This window comes from Littorina saxatilis, linkage group LG15 (assembly GCF_037325665.1).
Source record: "Littorina saxatilis isolate snail1 linkage group LG15, US_GU_Lsax_2.0, whole genome shotgun sequence".
NCBI classification, from domain to species: Eukaryota; Metazoa; Mollusca; class Gastropoda; order Littorinimorpha; family Littorinidae; genus Littorina; species Littorina saxatilis.
The window spans coordinates 5,976,995-5,997,497 of NC_090259.1; the positions used below are offsets into that span (position 1 = coordinate 5,976,995).

The 20,503-nt window shown below is 44.1% G+C and overlaps 1 protein-coding gene across 2 annotated transcripts; it reads right to left on the reverse strand.

Moving 5' to 3' along the window:
- Positions 1-7,377: 7,377 nt before the first annotated feature.
- Positions 7,378-18,924, reverse strand: LOC138948332 (uncharacterized). 2 transcript variants are annotated; one of them, XM_070319841.1, is made up of 3 exons: positions 18,799-18,924; positions 11,744-14,971; positions 7,378-10,267 (listed from the first exon to the last, which is right to left on the reverse strand). In XM_070319841.1, exons 2-3 carry the CDS (start codon positions 13,619-13,621, stop codon positions 9,320-9,322), a joined length of 2,826 nt encoding a protein of 941 aa, XP_070175942.1. In that variant the 5' UTR covers positions 13,622-14,971; positions 18,799-18,924; the 3' UTR covers positions 7,378-9,319. The 2 variants fall into 2 exon arrangements, with proteins under 2 accessions (XP_070175942.1, XP_070175943.1); XM_070319842.1 differs by having other exon boundaries at positions 18,794-18,913.
- Positions 18,925-20,503: the final 1,579 nt, after the last annotated feature.

Here is a 20,503-nt window from a genome sequence, read left to right on the forward strand (position 1 = left end):
TGAGTGACCCGAGGTGTGCCGTTTTGAATTTTGCTTCTCTATATTTCGCAAGTCTTTGTTAACCTCTACGTTTTCACTTGACTTAAAGTATGGATGATAAATTACCTTCTCATGAGAGTGCCGAGCTATCCCCTTACACTTTGAAGGTAGAGAGGGATGAACATTTTGCTTCGGACACTGATAGTCGTAAGAATGAAGGCGACCATGATGGCGCTCATGGCGAGCCTCTAGTTGAACCCTCTCAGACCCAAGACACTTTGAATTCAGATAGCATTCCTCCTCAAGCTGAACTTTCTCTCACACAGGAAGATTTAGGAACTGAGCCCTCCCAACAGGCTGCAAGTGCAGAGCATCTCGCTCAACGAAGTAGAGAAGAAAGAGGCCCCGCCATTGTTAGGGCTAGACTTAATGCTGAGGTGAGGGAACTGTCAGACAAGTACTGGGCCATAAGCCGAGCTCATAAGAATATGATCAGCGAGTTGTGCACAGCCTTTAGGGAAACACCAGGCAAAAGGAGAGTCCTTAAAGTTCATAAGATACTCCTCTGTGAGCACCTAGACGAGCTAAATGTAGCGAACTCGAGGCTTTGTCAAGTGGCTGAAAGTGATGTAGCTATAGAAGAGGATCTGAGCGATATGCACATGCAAACGGAGACGCTCAAAGAACAATATCACAGACTCTTTCCCAAGTTAGACCCGTACGCCTCCAGCTCGGACTTGACTTCCACAGTCGCTTCTGGAGGTGCTAGAGAGGTTTCTCTAGATGCTGCTTTGGCGGTTAGCGCAGCGAGATTTAGGTCCCAGCAAATGGTCGCAGATGAAAGGGCCAGACAAGAAGAGACTCTTTTGTTTTTAGAGGAGAAGGCTTCTAGGTCTAAAGCTTTGGCAGCAGAGAAGAAGGCAGAGTTGGAAAGAGAGTTGGAGAGGTCGAAAGCTTTGGCAGCAGAGAAGAAGGCAGAGTTGGAAAGAGAGTTGGAAAGAGAGCGTGTTTTAGCTGCTGATAAGAAGGCAGAGATGGAAAGAGAGTGCGCTCGTTTAGAGAGAGAAGCTCAAGATGAAAGGTTAGCTTTGAAGAAAAAGGAAAAGGAAGTTAAGACTGCACTAGAGAGGGTGGAGAGAGAAGGCAAGATGCAAGAAGAGCATGACGTTTTTAAGATCCTTAAAACTGACATAGAAGACCAGCAAAGGGCTAGAGAAAGATTCATGCCCCAACTACCTCGTGACAGCCCCATTGATAGGTACCTAGGTACTCACAACCCCCTGCATGTAGGTACACACTCAGAGAGCATAGGAGATGTGGCGGTAGGGTATGATAGGCACACACAGCACACACAAGATGCATATAAGCCTGCGACAGCCGACACCTACGCCCGCCCGCGTCACCAGCCGGCAGCCAACACCCTCGTCTCTGGGCAACACCAGCCTGCGGCAGCCAAGCCTGGACTCCCGCCACTTCAGAAGCCCGCCCCTTCGCATCTCCAGTCGGCCGCCGAGGATATCCGCGACACTCTTCGAGGCATCTCCAGGACCCTTGCCCAACCTGTCTCCGCTTCTCACCCACTTCCAGCAGCGGTCACAGCCACGGCTCCTACCACTACGACGATGACTACAGCCACCACGATGACGACAAGAGTCGGAGGCCAATTCGCGACCTCTTTTCGGCCTCAGTTTGTCAAAGCTGAGATTCCAAGCCACGAAGATCGTCCTCGCCAGATCTACGCGCCTTCCCGTTTCCCTCACAAATCCCTCAATCCATCAGCGAGACCTTTTCCCGGGCCTTTCCCTGGTCCTTTTCCTGCCATGACCTCCCGAGAGTCTCCGACCTATGTGCCAAGCTTTGCATATGGGCCTTCTGTCATGCATCCTCCCATGCTAACGCAGCAATATGACCACGCTGCAAGCTTTGCTCCTGACACTGACTACACACAGCATGGTTTTCAAGAGGCTCCGGTCACGAGCCCTTCAGACGTCTACTACGGGCAAGATGCATACCTTCCTCAGATGCAAGGCCAGCCAGCGCTCTCCGAGGGTTCTGCCCTAGCTCGTACTCTAGCTGAGGCTCTCCTGATCAACAGGTTACCGACGCAGGAGCCCACAACGTTTTCAGGAGATCCTTTGACGTACCCTCTCTGGAGGTCCTCATTCACTCTTTTGATTGAGCGGCAGGGCGTTTCTGCAGAGGAAAAGCTCCTCTACTTGGAGAAGTACTTGGACGGTCCGGCGAAGGATGCGGTCAAGGGACTCTTTCTGATCAGGGATGCCCAGGCCTATCAGCAGGCCCTTCAGACGCTGGAGGAAAGATTCGGCAGTTCTTTCGTCGTTGCCAGAGCCTTCCGAGAAAAACTAGATGCATGGCCGGTAATCAAATCCAAAGATGGACAAGCCCTCCGCGCCTTCTCGGACTTTCTTGGACAATGCCTTGTGGCGAGCCGAGTGATAGGCCAGCTACAGAATCTGGAAGACCAAGCCTATCACAAGACACTCATGAGCAAACTTCCAGATTGGTTGGTGAGAAACTGGGTGCGGAAAGTACACAAGACCAAGAACGAGAAGAAACGCTACCCTACCTTTGAGGAGTTGTCAGCTTTCATCAAGACAGAGGCAGACATCCTTTGCGAGCCCCTTTTCTCCTCCAGCAAATCTGCCGCCTCTTTCACCTCACAGACCGCCAGTTCAGCAGTCCCCAAGAAAACATCGTACAGTACGGATTGTTCTACTACATCTGCATGTCAAGAGTGTGACAGATGTCAGCACCACGCTAAAACTGTCCTGAGTACGAACTGCGACGAAGTCTGTCCCTTTTGTACCGTTCGTTTTCCGACCAGCTCTTCTTCTCATCCTCTACTCAGATGCCAGAGGTTCGATGAGATTCCCGTTGAGGACAGGAAACACTTCATGTACGAAGCGTCCTTGTGCTTCTCCTGTGCCAGAAAGACTGACCATAGAAGTGTAGACTGCACTACCAGGGCGATATGCGACAAGTGCCAAGGCCCACATCTCACTATGCTGCATGGAGCGCCTAGCTACAGGAAGAAGTTTCCCAATCAGCAACGGAATGCACGGGGTCAGCCAGATTCTTCAAGGTTTGTCTGTATCAGTCAAGATGCCCGTGTTTCTGCCTCTGGATCAGCATTCGCGACAACCAACAAGTCGGACAGACCAGTCAGAGCTACCATGATTGTTCCGGTCAGAGTTTCGACGAGGGAGAATCCCACGGTAGAGCATACGACATACGCGCTGCTTGACACCATGTCTTGCATCTCCTTCGTTACTGAATCTTTGAATGACAAGCTGAACACTCATTCCGAGCCAGCGTCATTGAGGCTGAACACTATGACTTCTCAGAACACTCATATCGAATGTCAGAGAGTGACCGGATTGTGTGTCAAGGCCCTCAACTCCAATGTTTCCCACAACCTGAAAACGCTCTACACGACGGACCATCTCACCAATGACACTGAGAACATACCAACATCAGAGACTGCTCGTAACATCAAGCATTTGAGCCATATTGCCAGCGAGATTCCCCCATTGCTCGAAGGCTGCACTCCCGGGTTGTTGATTGGCTACGATCATGCAGAGCTATTCATGCCAGAGAGAGTCATCAAGGGAGACCCATACGCCGTTCTCACACCGTTGGGTTGGACGATACTGGGACAAGTGTCGCCAAAACAGTCTGTCCATGACGTGATGCACGTGTCTCTAACAGAACAGTATTGTCCCAGCGAGTACGAAGGTGAATCAGTCGCTTCCGTATATCGCACGACACTCGCCGAACCCAGAATCTCCGACCCCCTCCATGCCATGGAAAGGATTTTGAGCAGACCACTACGAAGAAGACCACTACGAAGAAGACCACAACGAAGAAGACAACGACGAAGAAGACCAGTACGAAGAAGACCAGTACGAAGAAGACCACAACGAAGAAGACCACGACGAACAAGAAAGTGGCTTCTTCCCCAACGTAACGTTGCTGTCGGAGATGTCGTCGTGCTACGTGACGAAGCCGTATGCAGAGCAGATTGGCCTCTTGGACTCGTGACGGAGGTTCGCCCCAGCGACGATGGACTCGTGCGAACCTGCAAGCTGAAGACTGTCAAGGTCACCTCGAAGACGAGCCATTCCACTTTCTACTACTGGCGCCCCATCTCTAAGCTGACCGTGCTGGTGAAGGCAGACCCGGACACTCAATGACTTTCCCAGTGATCTTTACTGTTTTCGACAGACCGTTTGTGCATGTTTTGGTCTGACGTAATCCGTTCGCCTTTTTGACAGGTGGCGCTGTTTTGATTTGGGGAGAAAATTTCGTCTTAATGCAAATATTTTTTGTGACTTTGTGGTTTCTCTCCATTTGTATATATGTTTTTGGTTCCGCATTTTGGAACGAAAGCTCTTGACAGAGGCAAGCGCTTAATGAATCGGTTTGTTTAGTCCTTCCCGCGTGCGGATGCCTGTGCTTATGATTAAGAAGACGGAAGATGTTTTTCATTTGTATTCTTCTGTAGGTTGCGACTACAGTCTTTCATACTGAGTTGCGGTTTATGTAAAGGTGTAAGAATAATGTTGACACGGTATGTTGACAGTGACGGACCGACGAAATATGATGTTACATTTGTTGAAAGAACACGTGTGATTTTTTAGATTGAGACTCATTGAGAGTGCGTTTCGAACAAGCTACGTTTTGGATAATGCCGAAAGGATTCTGTAACGTTTCGGATTTTTTTGTATTTTGAACCACGTATGAGAGTGCGTTTCGAACAGCTACGTTTTGGATAATGCCAAAAGGATTCTGTAATGTTTCGGATTTTGTTTTTGAACCACGCATGTATTCGATGATTTTTGTTGATTTTTTATGTCGACTTTTGTAAAGACTAAGATGTCTTCGAGGGGGGAATGTGAATGCCCCTGCTAAGGAGCCTTCTGTGTATCTAGATTCTTTTTGTTTTGCTTGTGTTTTTTAGTCATGTTTCTAGCTTGACTCGCATGCGACTTTCCGTGGTGGTGGTTTCCCCTTTTTCTGATCTCCTTCTCACCTCTTTTCTTTCACTTTTCTCACTTTTGTCCCTAATTGTTCCCATTTTGCAACCACCTCTGTAGGCTCGCGTGCGGGTCTAGCTCGCTCTTTATCTTTTATTTTTCTTTATTAAGTATGAGCGTCCTGGTACGAACTTTGTTTTGTTTTAATGACGTTAAATATTGTAACGAACTAATTTATAAACAAGGTAGTGTGGCCGGCGTTTTTCTGATTTTAATTTCATGTGCCTGTATGGCTCACGCTGGACAGCCTTGGAGTTTTTCCCCGGAGAGCACGGGACGCATGTTTTGCAACAGTAATATTGTAGTAACGCGCAGTATTTTTAGTTCACCTCTGTGGTGGATAGCCTGTATTCGTCGTCACTTACTGGGAAGCCGTTCACGGAACAAGATGTTTTAGGATAGATAGATTTTTTTGCTCTGTTCCGGGGCCCAGTGTTTTCTGCCAGCCTCCAGTTTTGTTTTTAAGTTATTTTGTAGTTCAGGTTCAGTTGCTCGCCTTGAGTCTGTTTTAGATTATTGATGCTGTCAAAGGCGAGTATCCATTTCTGACTATGTTTCTTTTATTTACCGAATTCGTGTAATTTTCGTTTCGAATCTTTGTTTGTTATGACTTTCTGTCCGTTTCTGTGTCTTCTGTCCGTTTCTTTGTTTTCTTTCCGTCTCTGTGTCTTCTGTCCGTTTCTTTGTCTTCTGTCCGTTTCTGTGTCTTCTGTCCGTTTCTTTGTCTTCTGTCCGTTTCTGTGTCTTCTTTCCGTCTCTGTGTCTTCTGTCCGTTTCTTTGTTTTCTTTCCGTTTCTGTGTCCTACGTTTATTCTATGTAGGGTTTTTCTAACATATTTTTGTCTTGGTGATTTTTTATTGATTTGCCGCCATCTTGTTTCGGCCGCCATTTTGTCGTCCACCTTTGATGTTTATGTTTTTAGGACACCTTTGATGTTTAGTTTGATGTTTCGATTTCTAAGTTTAGTTTTTTATTTCTATCAGTTTCCACCGCTCCGCGCTTCTCGCACCACGCTCCGCGCTTCTCGCTCCATGCTCCACGCTTCACACTCTACTGTTCTGCACTCTCACTCAAGCTAGTCTTTTCTACTTCACATTTTAGCTTTATTCACTTTCTAAACTTAGATTAGTTTTTCCGCCACGCTCCGATATAGGTTACTTAGCCTCTCCATAGATTTATGTTTAGCCTTTTATATATTGATATTATGAGCTGATTCCGAATTACCATGACATCGACAAGTATTCAATAAACTTTAATTAATTTTCCAATTCTAGTGTTCGTTTTGTTTTGTGAGCGCGTCGGTTCTTTATAGCACCAAAATTACATCCTCCAGAATTTATATAAGCCATCACAGAATCTTACAGCTACTCAAGGGCAAGCACACATATCATATCTATATGTTTTTTGAATCAGGAACCGACAAGGAATACGATGAAATTGTTTTTAAATCGATTTCGGACATTTTATTTTAATCATACATTTTATATGTTAAATTTTCAGAGCTTGTTTTTAATCCGAATATAACATATTTATATGTTTTTGGAATCAGAAAATGATGAAGAATAAGATGAACGTAATTTTGGATCATTTTATAAAAAAAATAATTTTAATTACAATTTTCAGATTTTTAATGACCAAAGTCATTAATTAATTTTTAAGCCTCCAAGCTGAAATGCAATACCGAAGTCCGGCCTTCGTCGAAGATTGCATTGCAAAAATTTCAATAAATTTTATTGAAAAATGAGGGTGTGACAGTGCCGCCTCAACTTTTACAAAATGCCGGATATGACGTCATCAAAGACATTTATCCAAAAAATGAAAAAAACGTCTGGGGATATCATACCCAGGAACTCTCATGTACAATTTCATAAAGATCGGTCCAGTAGTTTACTCTGAATCGCTCCACACACACACACACAGACACACACACACACATACACCACGACCCTCGTCTCGATTCCCCCTCTATGTTAAAACATTTAGTCAAAACTTGACTAAATGTAAAAACGATGTTGTTGCATTCCTTAATACTTCCTAAACCTAGAAATATAGAGTTATGTCGTGTTTGATTGAAACTTTGCTTAACATAAAGAAAACTGCTCGATTGTGTACTTTCTTTAATTTCATAACAAGAATGATAAAATCAGTACGCATCTATTCTTTATTATCTCTGTGTATTTCAGGCACACATAAGCACACCAACACACACGCTCATACACGCACATACACACACGGATTTGAACACACACAACACACGCATGCACTCACACACACACGCACGCATTTGAACACACACAACACACACACGCACACATACGGGGAAGTGAACCTATCTCACAATGTTCATGATACTGATTTTATTAGAGCGGACCACTGACCACTGAGCCTAGTACCAACAGAGATTCCAATACACAGGTATAGGTATTGATGTTGATTTGTCCATTTGGTAGGTTACCATGTGTTTTGGGTGTGGGTGTGTGTGTGTGTGTGTGTGTGTGTATTGTGTGTGTTCAAATGCGTGTCTGTGAATTAAAAACCTCAAACAAGAACAACTTTACAATGTTTACTTAAGAGCTTCTGGCAGGTGGAAAGACGAGATGTTGTTTAAAGGCATATAGTCCTTCTTACCTTTTATCTCAGATCTGCTCAGGCATTGACATGAATACAAAACAAAAACTTCCTCCACTTGGACATGTACACACAAAGCAACTCTTTGACTGCTTCCTACACACTCTGACATGTTTTTTATGAATCAACTTGACACAGCGACACTTGTACTGTGGCCGTTTCGAAATTCATTCATAAATCAACTTGACACAGCGACACTTGTACTGTGGCCGTTTCGAAATTCATTCATAAAACAAGTTCTCACTGTGCACAGAAACCACCCAGATTGTTGATTTTCTGTTTGCCCAAGTCATGGCTTTTCTTTCTTTTCTTTATTTGGTGTTTAACGTCGTTTTCAACCATTCAAGGTTATATCGCGACGGGGAAAGGGGGGAGATGGGATAGGGGAAAGGGGGGAGATGGGATAGAGCCACTTGTTAATTGTTTCTTGTTCACAAAAGCACTAATCAGTGATGGCCTTACCCCATGTAAAAGCCTAGTCAGATATATAAGATGATGGGCTGATTCGTTCACATAAGATTAAGAAGAACTGTACCTTACAGACCTTCACAATTGGCGAGGTGAATCAAACAGTCTCAACAACAACTGTGCAAAAAAGTTATCACGAAAACTTTCGTATCCCAAGTCAACGAAAACATTCATTCCCGTGTCATTTCATTCAAACTTTCTATGCCATTAAAGGTACTCAACTTGGCTACCTGGCACACTTTTCGGACTGAAGGTCACGTGACCGCTCTCAACTAAGGGTACCCTCAAAATCGACCTGAAAAAACCCGTAAGGTACCAATTACAAAATCGACAAAAATTCAGAATAGGCACAACTTGGAATGCTTACAAAACGAAAAGAAAGTCAAATGAGTTATCTATCTAAAACAGGATGTTTTGTTTAGTTGTCTTGTGTATTTCTTGTGTTATGACATTCCTACTGATGCAGGTGTCCATCGCATGAGCGGTCAAAAAAGTGTTTGCCTCAATAATTGTGAGAGGTATCATGACAAAGGCTCCGTAATTCAGCAAGTTTCAGAATCTTATGCTTACCTACTAAACATAATTTGGGTAAAATTTGTAATTGCTACATTTTAAAAAAATAAAATGTATGCAACGTTCTGAAAATAGTTTTTAAACCCGTAATAAGATTGTTGACTCCCATCCAAAAAAGTCATGACTCGGCATGTGTATAGACAAATGATTGATACAAGTTATGCCAAAGTTTCATTTGAGTATGATAACTCGTGTATCTTTTCTAGTTCTGTAAATACGATTGAATTGTTTGGGTGATTACGGTGCTACAACGATGCCTACCGAAGTCATGCGTGACCGCAGTGTGTTTTGAGAGGCACGTCTCTGGAAAACAATGTGAATGTTCTATTTATGTTCTCATTCATGTGTTTAGTACATGACTCGCGATTTTACGTCTGAGAATGAATGAAACTTTGGCAGTACAGGTATCAGTAATGTTAATCACTGATGTATGGGAAATCATGAGTTTTTTTTTCATGCAAGTCAACATGTAATGGGATTTAAAACATTTTCCAGAAGATTGAATAACATCTGCACAACTACATGTTCCGATCCCAAAATGCGATTCTGTAAGATTCAAAGCAATCCAACGGGTCATTGCTGAAATACAGCGCTTTATGGTAATTATATATATTTATAAAAAAACATCCATTGATGTGTGTGAAGTTTTTGATTGGGTGTTACTAGCATTATGAAACAGGTAAACTGGGAAAATGCCCGCTTCATCTTGTAACCCTGCACAGAAACTAGATGACCTCTCAGTTTCACTGTGAAGCGGGAATGAAGAACACTGCTGCTGACCACTATCAAAAGTCACATCGTTTTCTGACACGGGCTCTTGCTTGATGACAACTTCTGGTATAAGATCACCGCTCTGTTCAGTGTCTCTTGAAGGCACTTCACATTCCATTGTTTCACATAAACTTGGTGAACGCTCAGTTTCACTGTGAAGCGGGAATGAAGAACACTGCTGCTGACTGCTATCAAAAGTCACGGGCTCTTGCTTGAGGACAACTTCTGGTAAAAGATCACCGCTCTGTTCAGTGTCTGCAGAAAACGGTGCTGTCCTAGCAGCAGAAAATGCTGAACCTGTGTCAGAAGACATTTTACCCTGTAACGAGTCATTTTCTACATTTTGATCACATTCCGTTTGAAGAATGTCCGGAATTCGACTGCCTTGCGAGAGAACATGGTCAGTGCTCACAGGCAGGTAGTGGTTACTCTGTGAGTGTTCATTACCATAGGGCAAGTGTTCACTGTCACCTGTTTCACAGTCTGAACACGAGCTGGAGACAGTTTCTACGTCACTGTTCACTGAAATCACTTCCCAGGCTTCACTGGGCGCTGTGTTGTTCAAGTCACGTGACTGATGGAGGGGCGAGCACCCTGGTTCAAACTTGACCGTCACGTCATCTTCCTCGTCACCATTCCGTTCTGTAGGTTCCAGTTTCACACTACCGGCGTCTTCCTCGTCACCACTCCGTTCTGTAGGTTCCAGTTTCACACTACCGGCGTCTTCCCTGCTGATGCCATCACCTTGGCTAGGGGTGTCCGCTGCTGTCGTGGACTTGGGACTGCCAGGCTGAGATAAGATAAGGTGAGATAAGGTTAGATATAAGATAAGGTGAGATAAGGTTAGATAAGATAAGGTGAGATAAGATAAGGTGAGATAAGATAAGGTCAGATGAGATCAGATTAGAAAATGTAATGTCCATTTTCATTGCACATAAACATGTTTCTTTCGACACCACATTGCATTACTTATAACACTGTGAAGGAAATCACGAATAACATTGACAGGCAAAGTTTATAGTGATAGCCTCCACGCTTTTAGAGCGCTAACCAGAGATAGTAGCGTGACGTAGAGAAGTGTATGGCACGTTCTGTGAATTCAACTCACTGGCCGAGAGAGTTGACTTTGTACATCGCAACGAAAGTATAGTTACACTTAACCACTGTCCAGCGACAGGGAGGGGTTGTCACGGGAATCGACCGGGAGAAAGGAAGCCCGAGTAGAGCACTTAACAGGTATTAAATGGAATAAGCATTTGAGTATCGTTAATGTTTATCGCATAAGTTGAATCGACTAACACTGTAACTTTAAACATAGCAGACAGATATCTAAGACAAGATGTCCGCTATTTATGTTGTGCAGTGCGTCGTATAACCGGTCAGACAGGAAGGTAGCGACCAGATGACGGCACCAAGGATCTGAGAAGTCGCCGTAATTATCTTACCTATTGGCTCGCCTAGCGGAGATTCGACGGAATTTATAGACGCTAGAGCACGGTTATTTTGTGTCCGTATAGTTGGACCCAAGAGGTCACTGGGCGATAGTTACTGCGTAAACCGAGGTCGCCAGTAAAAGGATTTAGCAGTAAATACATTTCCTAGTGTACGGCTATAGAAGCTGTGTGATTCTGTGTAGGACCAGAATTAAAATATGTCTACAAGAACTTGCTTACTTAAGAGATACAGAATAGTCAGTAGACAGAGTAGACGGTGATTTTTGACTATACAAGAGCCGTGAGTCGTTACACTTAAAATAGATATCGTGCGCCTATGTGGTCACGGACTGGTTATATTTCTTTACCTGATTGAAGAGTAGAGAGTTTTGATAGCACAATTGTACGAGATTGTCATCTCTAGTTGTTTTTGCTACAAAACTGTGAGTACCGGATTTTTTGAGTATCTAACCTTTATGTTCATGATTGTGTGTATTTGTGTGTATGCTGTCATAAATGATTAATACAGTGGAGGGAACTTACATTTGGAGTTGTGTTTGATTCCTGTATGACAGCGTACTAGCGCATTTGCATTCATTCACAAACACGAAGGCAACGAATCTAAAAGCATAATCATACATAGATACACTACCAAGATGTATTTCACCGTAACTTCTAACTGACGCTCTTAAACTCAGCATACCAAAACAGTTGCACACACGCACTGTCACACACACAGTCACATGCACACACAGTCACACACAAACTGTTACACACACACACACACACACACACACACACACACACACACACACACACACACACAGTCTGACCAGCGTGTGGTTGCGATGAGCGTCAAAGTCCTCGAGGACGTTGAAGAGCTTGAAGCAGACCTTGCAGCGGAAGGCCAGGATGAACCTGGTCACCCCGCCCACCACCACCGTCCGCGAGCAGATCACGTCCGCCTCAAACATCTCACACGCCGACACCGACAACTGCTGGGCTCCCCTGCTAGGACGTTGCCCTGTGTTGACCTTCATATGGCCTTCAACTGGTAGAGTGTCGTCAGTTAGACTCTTGTCCTTGGTCTGGATGGCCGAGGGTTTGTGTGCCGGAAAGCTGGGTGTCACTGTCTGTGTTGGAATGCTAGGTTTGTGTGTTGGAACTCCGAGTTCCTTTGGTAAAACTTTAGGTTTGTTTTCCGAGACTTTGAGTTTGCATGCTGAAAAGGTGGGTGACTGTGTTGTTATGCTGGATTGGCGAACATGAACGCTGAGTTTGTCTGCTGAAAGTGACACTTTTGGTTTCTTTGCTGAAACTTTTGGTTGGTTTGCTGGAAAGCTGGAATTGTCTGCTGAAACTCTGTGATTCTTTGCCGATACTTTTGGTTTGTATGCTGGACAGCTGGAACTGTTTGCTGAAAGAGAACATTTGGGTATGTATGGTGGAAAGCTGGAATTGTCTACTGACCCTCTGGGGTTGTCTGCTGAAATTCTAGGTTTCTTTGCTGCAACTCTGGGTTTGTCTGCTGAAAATATGGGTTTCTTTGCTGAAACTTTGAGTTTATATGCTGGAAAGCTGGAATTGTCTGCGAGAACACTGGGTTTGTATGCATGAATGCTGGGTTGTGCAGAAACACAGGTTTTGTGTACTACAAGACGGGGTTTGTCTCCTGGAACACAGGGTTTGTCTCCTGGAACACTGGGTTTGTCTCCTGGAACACAGGGTTTGTCTCCTGGAACACTGGGTTTGTCTCCTGGAACACTGGGTTTGTCTCCTAGAACACTGGGTTTGTCTCCTGGAACACTGGGTTTGTCTCCTGGAACACTGGGTTTGTCTCCTGGAACCTCTTCTTGAACACTGGGTTTGTATCCTGGAACACTGGGTTTGTCTCCTAGAACACAGGGTTTGTCTCCTAGAACACAGGGTTTGTCTCCTGGAACCTCTCCTTGAACACTGGGTTTGTATCCTGGAACGCTGGGTTTCTGGGCTTGATTGATGGATTTCAGCGGTTTTTTGATGCGTCTCCTGGACGCAAGATGCTTAGTCATATGCTCCTTGAGATGAGTGGGCAAGGCAAAGGCATTCTTGCAAATGGAACATGAGAAAGGCTTCTTCGACTTGTGAAGTGATGTATGGGAGCTAAACGATTTACGCGTAAAACACGACGCTCCGCAATCCATGCACGTGAAGGGCCCTTTATCTTGCCTGTAGCTGTGGGACTCTGACCCGTGGTCTGGGTGGCCCTGTGTGTCTGTGTTGGAAAGCTGGGTGTCTGTGTTGGAAAGCTGGGTTTCTGGGTTGGAAAGCTGGGTGTCTGTGTTGGAATGCTGTGTGTTGAAAAGCTGGGTGTCTGTGTTGGAATGCTGGGTTTCTGTGTTGGAAAGCTGGGTGTCTGTGTTGGAATGCCGGGTTTGTGTGCTGGAAAGCTGGGTGTCTGTGTTGGAATGCTGGGTTTCTGTGTTGGAAAGGTTTACAGCTTGCGGTTTTCTCGCTCTCATAGCACCCAATACAGCACTAGGACTTGGAGCAATTCTGGATAACCGCAGCGCGAGGCCAACGATGTTAGCTCCCTTTCTTGGCAGGACGCGGAGGCAGTGTACGGCAATTGCACCAGAGCTGAGAGTCCCTGTGGAGCTTGTTGCCTCGCTGGGTCCCAGGCCCCTCATGGCAGTGCTGTCAGGCTGGGGGCTTGGAGCAGCATCGGCCATGAGTCTTGTTACACTTCACTGGCCTTTCAGCTAGCTTACTTTCACAAATTTCACAGAATTGTCAACAATCACCCAGAGCCATGCAAGTCCTGGGACAATTCACTCCTACAGTTCTCTAGCTCTGTAGCTGACTCTTTCTGGCGTAAATTCAGTCCACAAATCTTGCGCACAAAGCTACACTAACAAACTATTATTTTGTACATTGTCATGTAAGCTCTGGTAGTTGTAATTTACTGATTTACTCATTGAGCCTTCTCATTCAATGACAGATGCGCTTTACAAATAAGATACTTCTCCGGCAATGTTGCTTCTTTGACACGTGTTTGCAAATCACCAAAAATCTTCTGATTATTTTTTCTCTATTTTATTTTTTCGCTGCATATTTATAGGTATCCATCTTTATCTGGAGCTTCAATACCAAATACACTGTTTAATGAGAGTTAGTGGTAGGGGTAGTGGCAGGGGCTCACATCCACATCGGACATACACGGATATTTTTTTTAAATGTCCTATACATTTTTCATGCAAGAGGACATATGTCCTATTGTTTTTGTCACAAAGTGGTCATTGTCATTTGATCCGGACATTGTCAGTACTTTCCAATTTACATTAGTTTGATTTGCTATTTTATCGATGTTTTGCGAAGCGATGTGTCTCTCCAATCAGACGAAACTTGGGGACACTTTATGTGCTTTTTCACTTTATGTGCTTTTTATAGAGAAGAGCTTCCAAGGGTCGCAACTCTGAATACTCCAAGCCGGTTGACAGTTGCCCCCATTCGCGTTTTTTAACGTTTCAATTTACATTTTGATGCGAAAAAAATGTCCTATTGATTTATTTTTGTTCAGGACAAATGTCCTATCACTTTTGCACTGTAGTGGTAGAGTCGGTGGTAGAGGTAGTGGTAGAGTCAGTGGTAGAGGTAGTGTTGCTGGCTCGTTTCAATCGTGAAAAGGTGCAGTGAAGGATGTTACTGCTCCTCCACTGGGAGACCCCCATGATGCAGGCTCCAGATAGACGCTCTGTGCTGATGCAGGCTCCGCTTTTACGTCAAACATCAATGTTGCTGCGTCACCTGAAGACCACTTTGATGCTTGGCATTGGGGGTCGTCCACTGCGGAACTGGTGTCCTGACTGTAGTCGCTGGGTTCCAGCTTGATGTCAGTGTCTGTTGTGAGTGCTAGTGCTAGCGCCACCCACAAGTCATCATGGAAGTTCCAAGGCTGTGTTTGTTCATGACGTCAGTGAAGGGCGAGCCTGGTCCCGTTCTCCATCACTGCTGTGTCCTGACGCTGAACGCTGTGCGAGGCTTGCATGGCTGCATGACCGTCGCCATTAGAGTTGGGGTAGCTGCCGTCAGACAGACAAGCAATATAATTATGAAAAGCTGCTATACTGCTGTACACTAACACACTACTTGTATTGTTTGTGTGTACGTGTTTATGTGTTGTACGTGTGACTGAGTGTGTGAATGTGTGTGTGTGTGTTTATATGTCTTATTGTGTGGTATTGTTACATTGTGCCACAAACATTGTTATGTTTTGACACATTGATACTAGTACTACTACTAGTACTAATACTAGTAATCTAGGGGTCCTGATTTGGCCTAAATGGTCCGCTGAACCCATTAAGCAACAGTTAACTAACTAACTAACTAACTAGTAATTTACTACAGTGCATTATGCAGGCTATCGCTGCCGGATAACGTGTTGGATAAGAACTATATATATATAGATATATGTGTGTAGTTTTATAAGAATTACCATCATTATTGCTGTATTTGTTTTAAATCAATTTACATTCAAACTGAAAAATAATGGTGCACTTTCACATGTGCACGTCCATGATACTAAGGGTAACAGTTACAAAATCAGTGAGTGACTAACTTTGCTGGTCTATAAACTTGCTCTCACAAAACCTCCGACTCAGTTGATGGTTTCATGTGATGTATGACAACTTTGTCTGATGAAATCAAACGTGTTTGCAAAAAAAGTTGTGTTTGTGATTTGTTTTATTTTTAATATTTTTGATTATCGAAGCAAGGCCTCAAGATGGCGCTTAAAAGTGAGACATGAACAAAGCTTCTCACTTCTATGCATGGGTGTTTTTGTTAGAAACACCAAAGAGCGTTTGTTGGGGCACATGATTTTAGGTTAGGACACATTTTTCCAATAAAAACACAGAAAATAATATAACATTTTAACACTTAGTTATTTCAGATTAAGATGGAATTGAAAAAAAGCCTTGTCGTAAGTTACTTTCGTTTCCCTACACGCTTCAGGGAGAATGAATTGTCTAAAGTACTAACGAGCACATGTAACATTATTTTGTATGTTCGATTATAACTTACTTAATTAATTGAGCAATTGATAGATCTTTCAAAAATATCAATGATCGGCAATAAACGCAGACGATTTTCTGATCTCACTTGGTTTCGTTGCCTTCTGTAAATGTAATGTACGCAAAGCACACTAACTGACAACACGCAGTCAACCCCACCCACGTGTCAATGTGTTGTGATGACGTAGGTGCCCGAGAACCTTCCATTTTTTTGTCTTTGGAATATCCGATTGAAAACAGGTCTTTTGTATGGAAAAGCCTGTTTAACTTTAAGTTTGATTATTTACACTTTTTTCAAAGTGCTCATGTCCCCTAGCCAATTACCAGTATTATGGACATGCACACATGCTAGCGAAAGTGTACTACAGTAGAACAGGGAGCAAGGGTAAAACTACTGCAAAATCTCTGCCCATTAGTCCAGTCCTACTCCTATAATAAATTGAAGAGAAAAGATACACTTGTTTACTGAACAAGAAATATCAATGCACCAATTATCTCACATATATATATATATGTGACCCTCCACCACGAAATGAGTCGGATGTCACCTTGCGCGGTTCTGCGCCTATATATTATATCTATACGTCCCGGGGGTGTCAGTATCAGTGTGAGGGTCACCTTAGTCACAGGCTTATAACTAGAAAAGTTTTCGCTCTTTTCTAAAACGGTTTTTACCACTGGATAGCGCATAAAAAAATCTAGGAAAATGTAAAAATATAAAAATCATGCAAAGGTGACATGCGACTCATTCCGTGGTGGAGGGTCACAATATATAGCTCTATTTCTCGGTCCTACTAATTGCTGTCCGGAGCCGTCCGGGGGCCGTCCGGAGCAGTCCGGGGGCCGTCCGGAGGCACACACATTTATACATAATCTTCTTGTGTGTGTCAGTGACATGTGTACGTACATGCAAGTGTGCATGCAGATCTTTCTCTCTCTCTCTCAGTCGATCTCTCTCTCTCAAACAAACAAATATGATTCTATTTATCCATTTATCACCAAAATTCTCTAATAATATATATTTAATCTTCTTGTGTATGTGTGTGTATGTGTCTGCCACTGCCAGTCTCTCTCTCTCTCTCTCTCTCTCTCTCAGACTCTCTCTCTCTCTCTCTCTCTCTCTCTCTCTCTCTCTCTCTCTCTTTCTCTCTCTCTCTCTCTCTCTCTCTCTCTCTCTCTCTCTCTCTCTCTCTCTTGATAAAATCAAAGCAGCTGCGGCTACAAGCCAACCAAGAGTTGCCTATACAAACATGGTCTTGGAATCATTAGTTGACTGCCCCCGTGATCTGAAGCAGGTACAAAATTTCAAACAAGCTGTGAAACAGCCAAGCGGAGATCAAAAACAACATCGCCAAAATTCAGCTGATCACATCCAGGCTGTCTGTCACATTTTCAAGAAAATCCTTTTGTACAACATGTGACCATCCAGAAAGGAAAGCCCCCAGGTTTCATCCTATGTGATGTCCCCGAGCCGCCCGGAGCCGTCCGGAGGCCGTCCGGAGCCGTCCGGGGACCGTCCGGAGGCACACACATTTATACATAATCTTCTTGTGTGTGTGTGTGTGTGTAAAAGTGTAAGTGTGTGCATACAGATCTCTCTCTCTCTCTCTCTCTCTCTCTCTCTCTCTCTCTCTCTCTCTCTCTCTCTCTCTCTCTCTCTCTTTTTCTCTCTCTCTCTCTCTCTCTCTCTCTCTCTCTCTCTCGAGTCTCTCTCTCTCTCTCTCTCGAGTCTCTCTCTCGAGTCTCTCTCTCTCTCTCTCTCTCTCTCTCTCTCTCTCTCTCTCTCTCTCTCAAACATCTACACCCACGGTTACTCAGGCATCATCCAACGCGCCCATCATCAGCGGAAGTCAGCTTCAACGATTGGAAGGAGCGAGTGGAACAATTCCTTGAGGAGGCAGGGCCGGACGAGAGGGGGGGGGGATTTGGGGGCTTTAGCCCCCCCCCCCCCCCCAGCCCCCCCAAAAACAAATAAAAAAAAGAGAGAGAGAGAGAGAGAGAGATTAATAATAATAATATTGCAAAATACAGTATAATTTGATTTTGGAATCTGTTTTTTTGGCATAAAAGTAGAAAATTTGTTTCGTTGATGTTTAAGACAAGCTAATCTTTTCTTCATGCATCAATTCTAAATATTTTTTGAAACACAAAACTGTTTCAACTTGTCCAGATTATTCTGTTTTGATCTATCATTTGTGATTATTTTTTCAACAATAGAAGTGAAATGAATGTTAAGATCATCCGCAGGTACATCAATGACAGAAGATTTTACGGTTTCTTTACGTGTCAACTGGTTGATCACTTTCCAGATGGCTTTTGAGAGAGAGAGAGAGAGACTGAGAGAGAGAGAGAGAGAGAGAGATCTGTATGCACACACACTTACACTTTTACACACACACACACACACACACTCACACAAGAAGATTATGTATACTAGTAAATGTGTGTGCCTCCGGACGGTCCCCGGACGGCTCCGGACGGCAATTAGTAGGACCCCTATTTCTTATCTGATCTGAAAAGGTGGATACATATATGTGCCCCTGAGTACTGCCTTCACATAGTAGTAGTACGTTGCTGCATCCAGATAACTGGCGTTGGTGCAACGGGTGGGGTGCGCAGCGTGCTTGTCATCGTCCTCTAGCGGGTGCCAGAGCCGACTTGAAGGCCTCAGTACTGTCTGAGTGCACTGTCCTATTATCTACGTGGTTCCAGGCTTGTTTTTGAAAAGAATGTGTTTTTGTATTGTTCTTCGTACGCTTTGTCATTGTTCCGTGTTGTGGTCTGGGAAGCCTGATCAAATCGTACCCGTGATATTTGAGGAAGGACTGTTACCTTACCTGCGTATTACCCATACAGCTCTGGAGAAGGTATATGACGGCTTTAGTGATTTCATGTGTTTACATCCTCTCCTCCCGTCAACCACACGGCATCATAAACCGGAAATATCTTTTTTCAAGAAAAATGTATCTTTTTCCAAAAATATACCCGAAATATATTTACGGTATATGTTTCTGTGACTTTATGACGGGTTTCTCGGCGAAAAGTTATAATCAGAAATGATTCAAGTCAGTATGCTCGGTGTCATCATCATCATTGATGATGTCAACATTGAGCTACAGGAGAGTGAGGTGGAGAAAGACTTGGGTGTGCACGTCGACAACAGACTGAGCTTCAAAGAACACGTCAGCATAGTCTCTGGAAAGGCCAACCAGATCGTGGGCGTCATCAGGAGAACTTTTGACTACCTGACGGAGGAAATGTTCATCCAACTATACAAGAGTCTGGTCCGACCCAAGCTGGAATACGGGCACTCAGTGTGGCAGCCACACAACAAGACGCTATGTGCGACATGATAGACACCTTCAAGTATGTGCACGGCATGTACGAAGCGGACAGACCCCACTTTGAGCCCATCAGCAGTAGAGACACTAGAGGCCACTCTCTGAAACTCGGCAAAGACCACTGTAGACTGAACGTACGAAGCAATTACTTCTCCCAGCGAGTAGTGAACACCTGGAACAACGGTTTGCCTGAAGAGGCAGTAACAGCGCCATCAGTCAACAGCTTTAAGACCAGGATAGACAATTTCTGGCGCCACAGTACTTCTATGTACAACCCTACCTGCCTAGTCTAGATTGTAGAACAGCCCGCCACGCATGCTACAGTCTAGTAATAGGACCTATGTAAAGGCTACACAGCCTACCACATAGTAAACTTCAAGTTCAAGTTCAAGTTCAAGTTCAAGTATCATCAGCAGCAGCAGCATCATCAGCATCAGCATCATCATCATCATTTAGTGTTGATCGGGACTGGGTGGCCGAGTGGTAACGCACTCACTTGCGCTCGGAATCGAGAGGTTGCGTGTTCGACCCTGGGTCAGGCCGCTATTTTCTCCCCCCCTTTTCTAACCTAGGTGGTGGGTTCAAGTGCTAGTCTTTCGGAAGAGACGAAAAACCGAGGTCCCTTCGTGTACACTACATTGGGTGTGCACGTTAAAGATCCCACGATTGACAAAAGGGTCTTTCCTGGCAAAATTGTACAGGCATAGATAAAAATGTCCACCAAATACCCGTGTGACTTGGAATAATAGGCCGTGGAAAGTAGGATATACGCCGAAATGGCCGATGTGAATGCGTGATGTATTGTGTAAAAAATTCCATCTCAAACGGCATAAATAAATCCCTGCGCCTTGAATATGTGCGCGATATAAATTGCATAAAAAAATAATATAAAAAAAAAATCCCTGCGCTTAGAACTGTACCCACGGAATACGCGCGATATAAGCCTCATATTGATTGATTGATTGATACACTGACCAGTTCTCCGTTTCTCATACGTAAGATTTGGCGAGTATACGAGTAAGCGAGTGGGGTGAGGAAGTAGTGTTTCATAGGGATATCTGAGGTTGGTACTAAATGGCCGTTACAAGTACACTCTTTCCCTTGTGATTTGCACTATGTATGATGTTGGCCATTGTCCACATCAATTAATTTTTGTCCAAGCACCAATAATAACTACGACTCTTCAAATTAGTACGGCTGC

What these genes read in the sequence shown, in the direction of transcription:
- LOC138948332 (XM_070319841.1), bottom strand. Translation starts at nt 13,621, where the DNA reads ATGGCCGATGCTGCTCCAAGCCCCCAGCCTGACAGCACTGCCATGAGG. An exon ending in CTCATCGCAACCACACGCTG is followed by an intron (nt 10,268 to 11,743) that starts GTCAGACTGTGT and finishes ATCTTATCTCAG; the next exon opens with CCTGGCAGTCCCAAGTCCAC.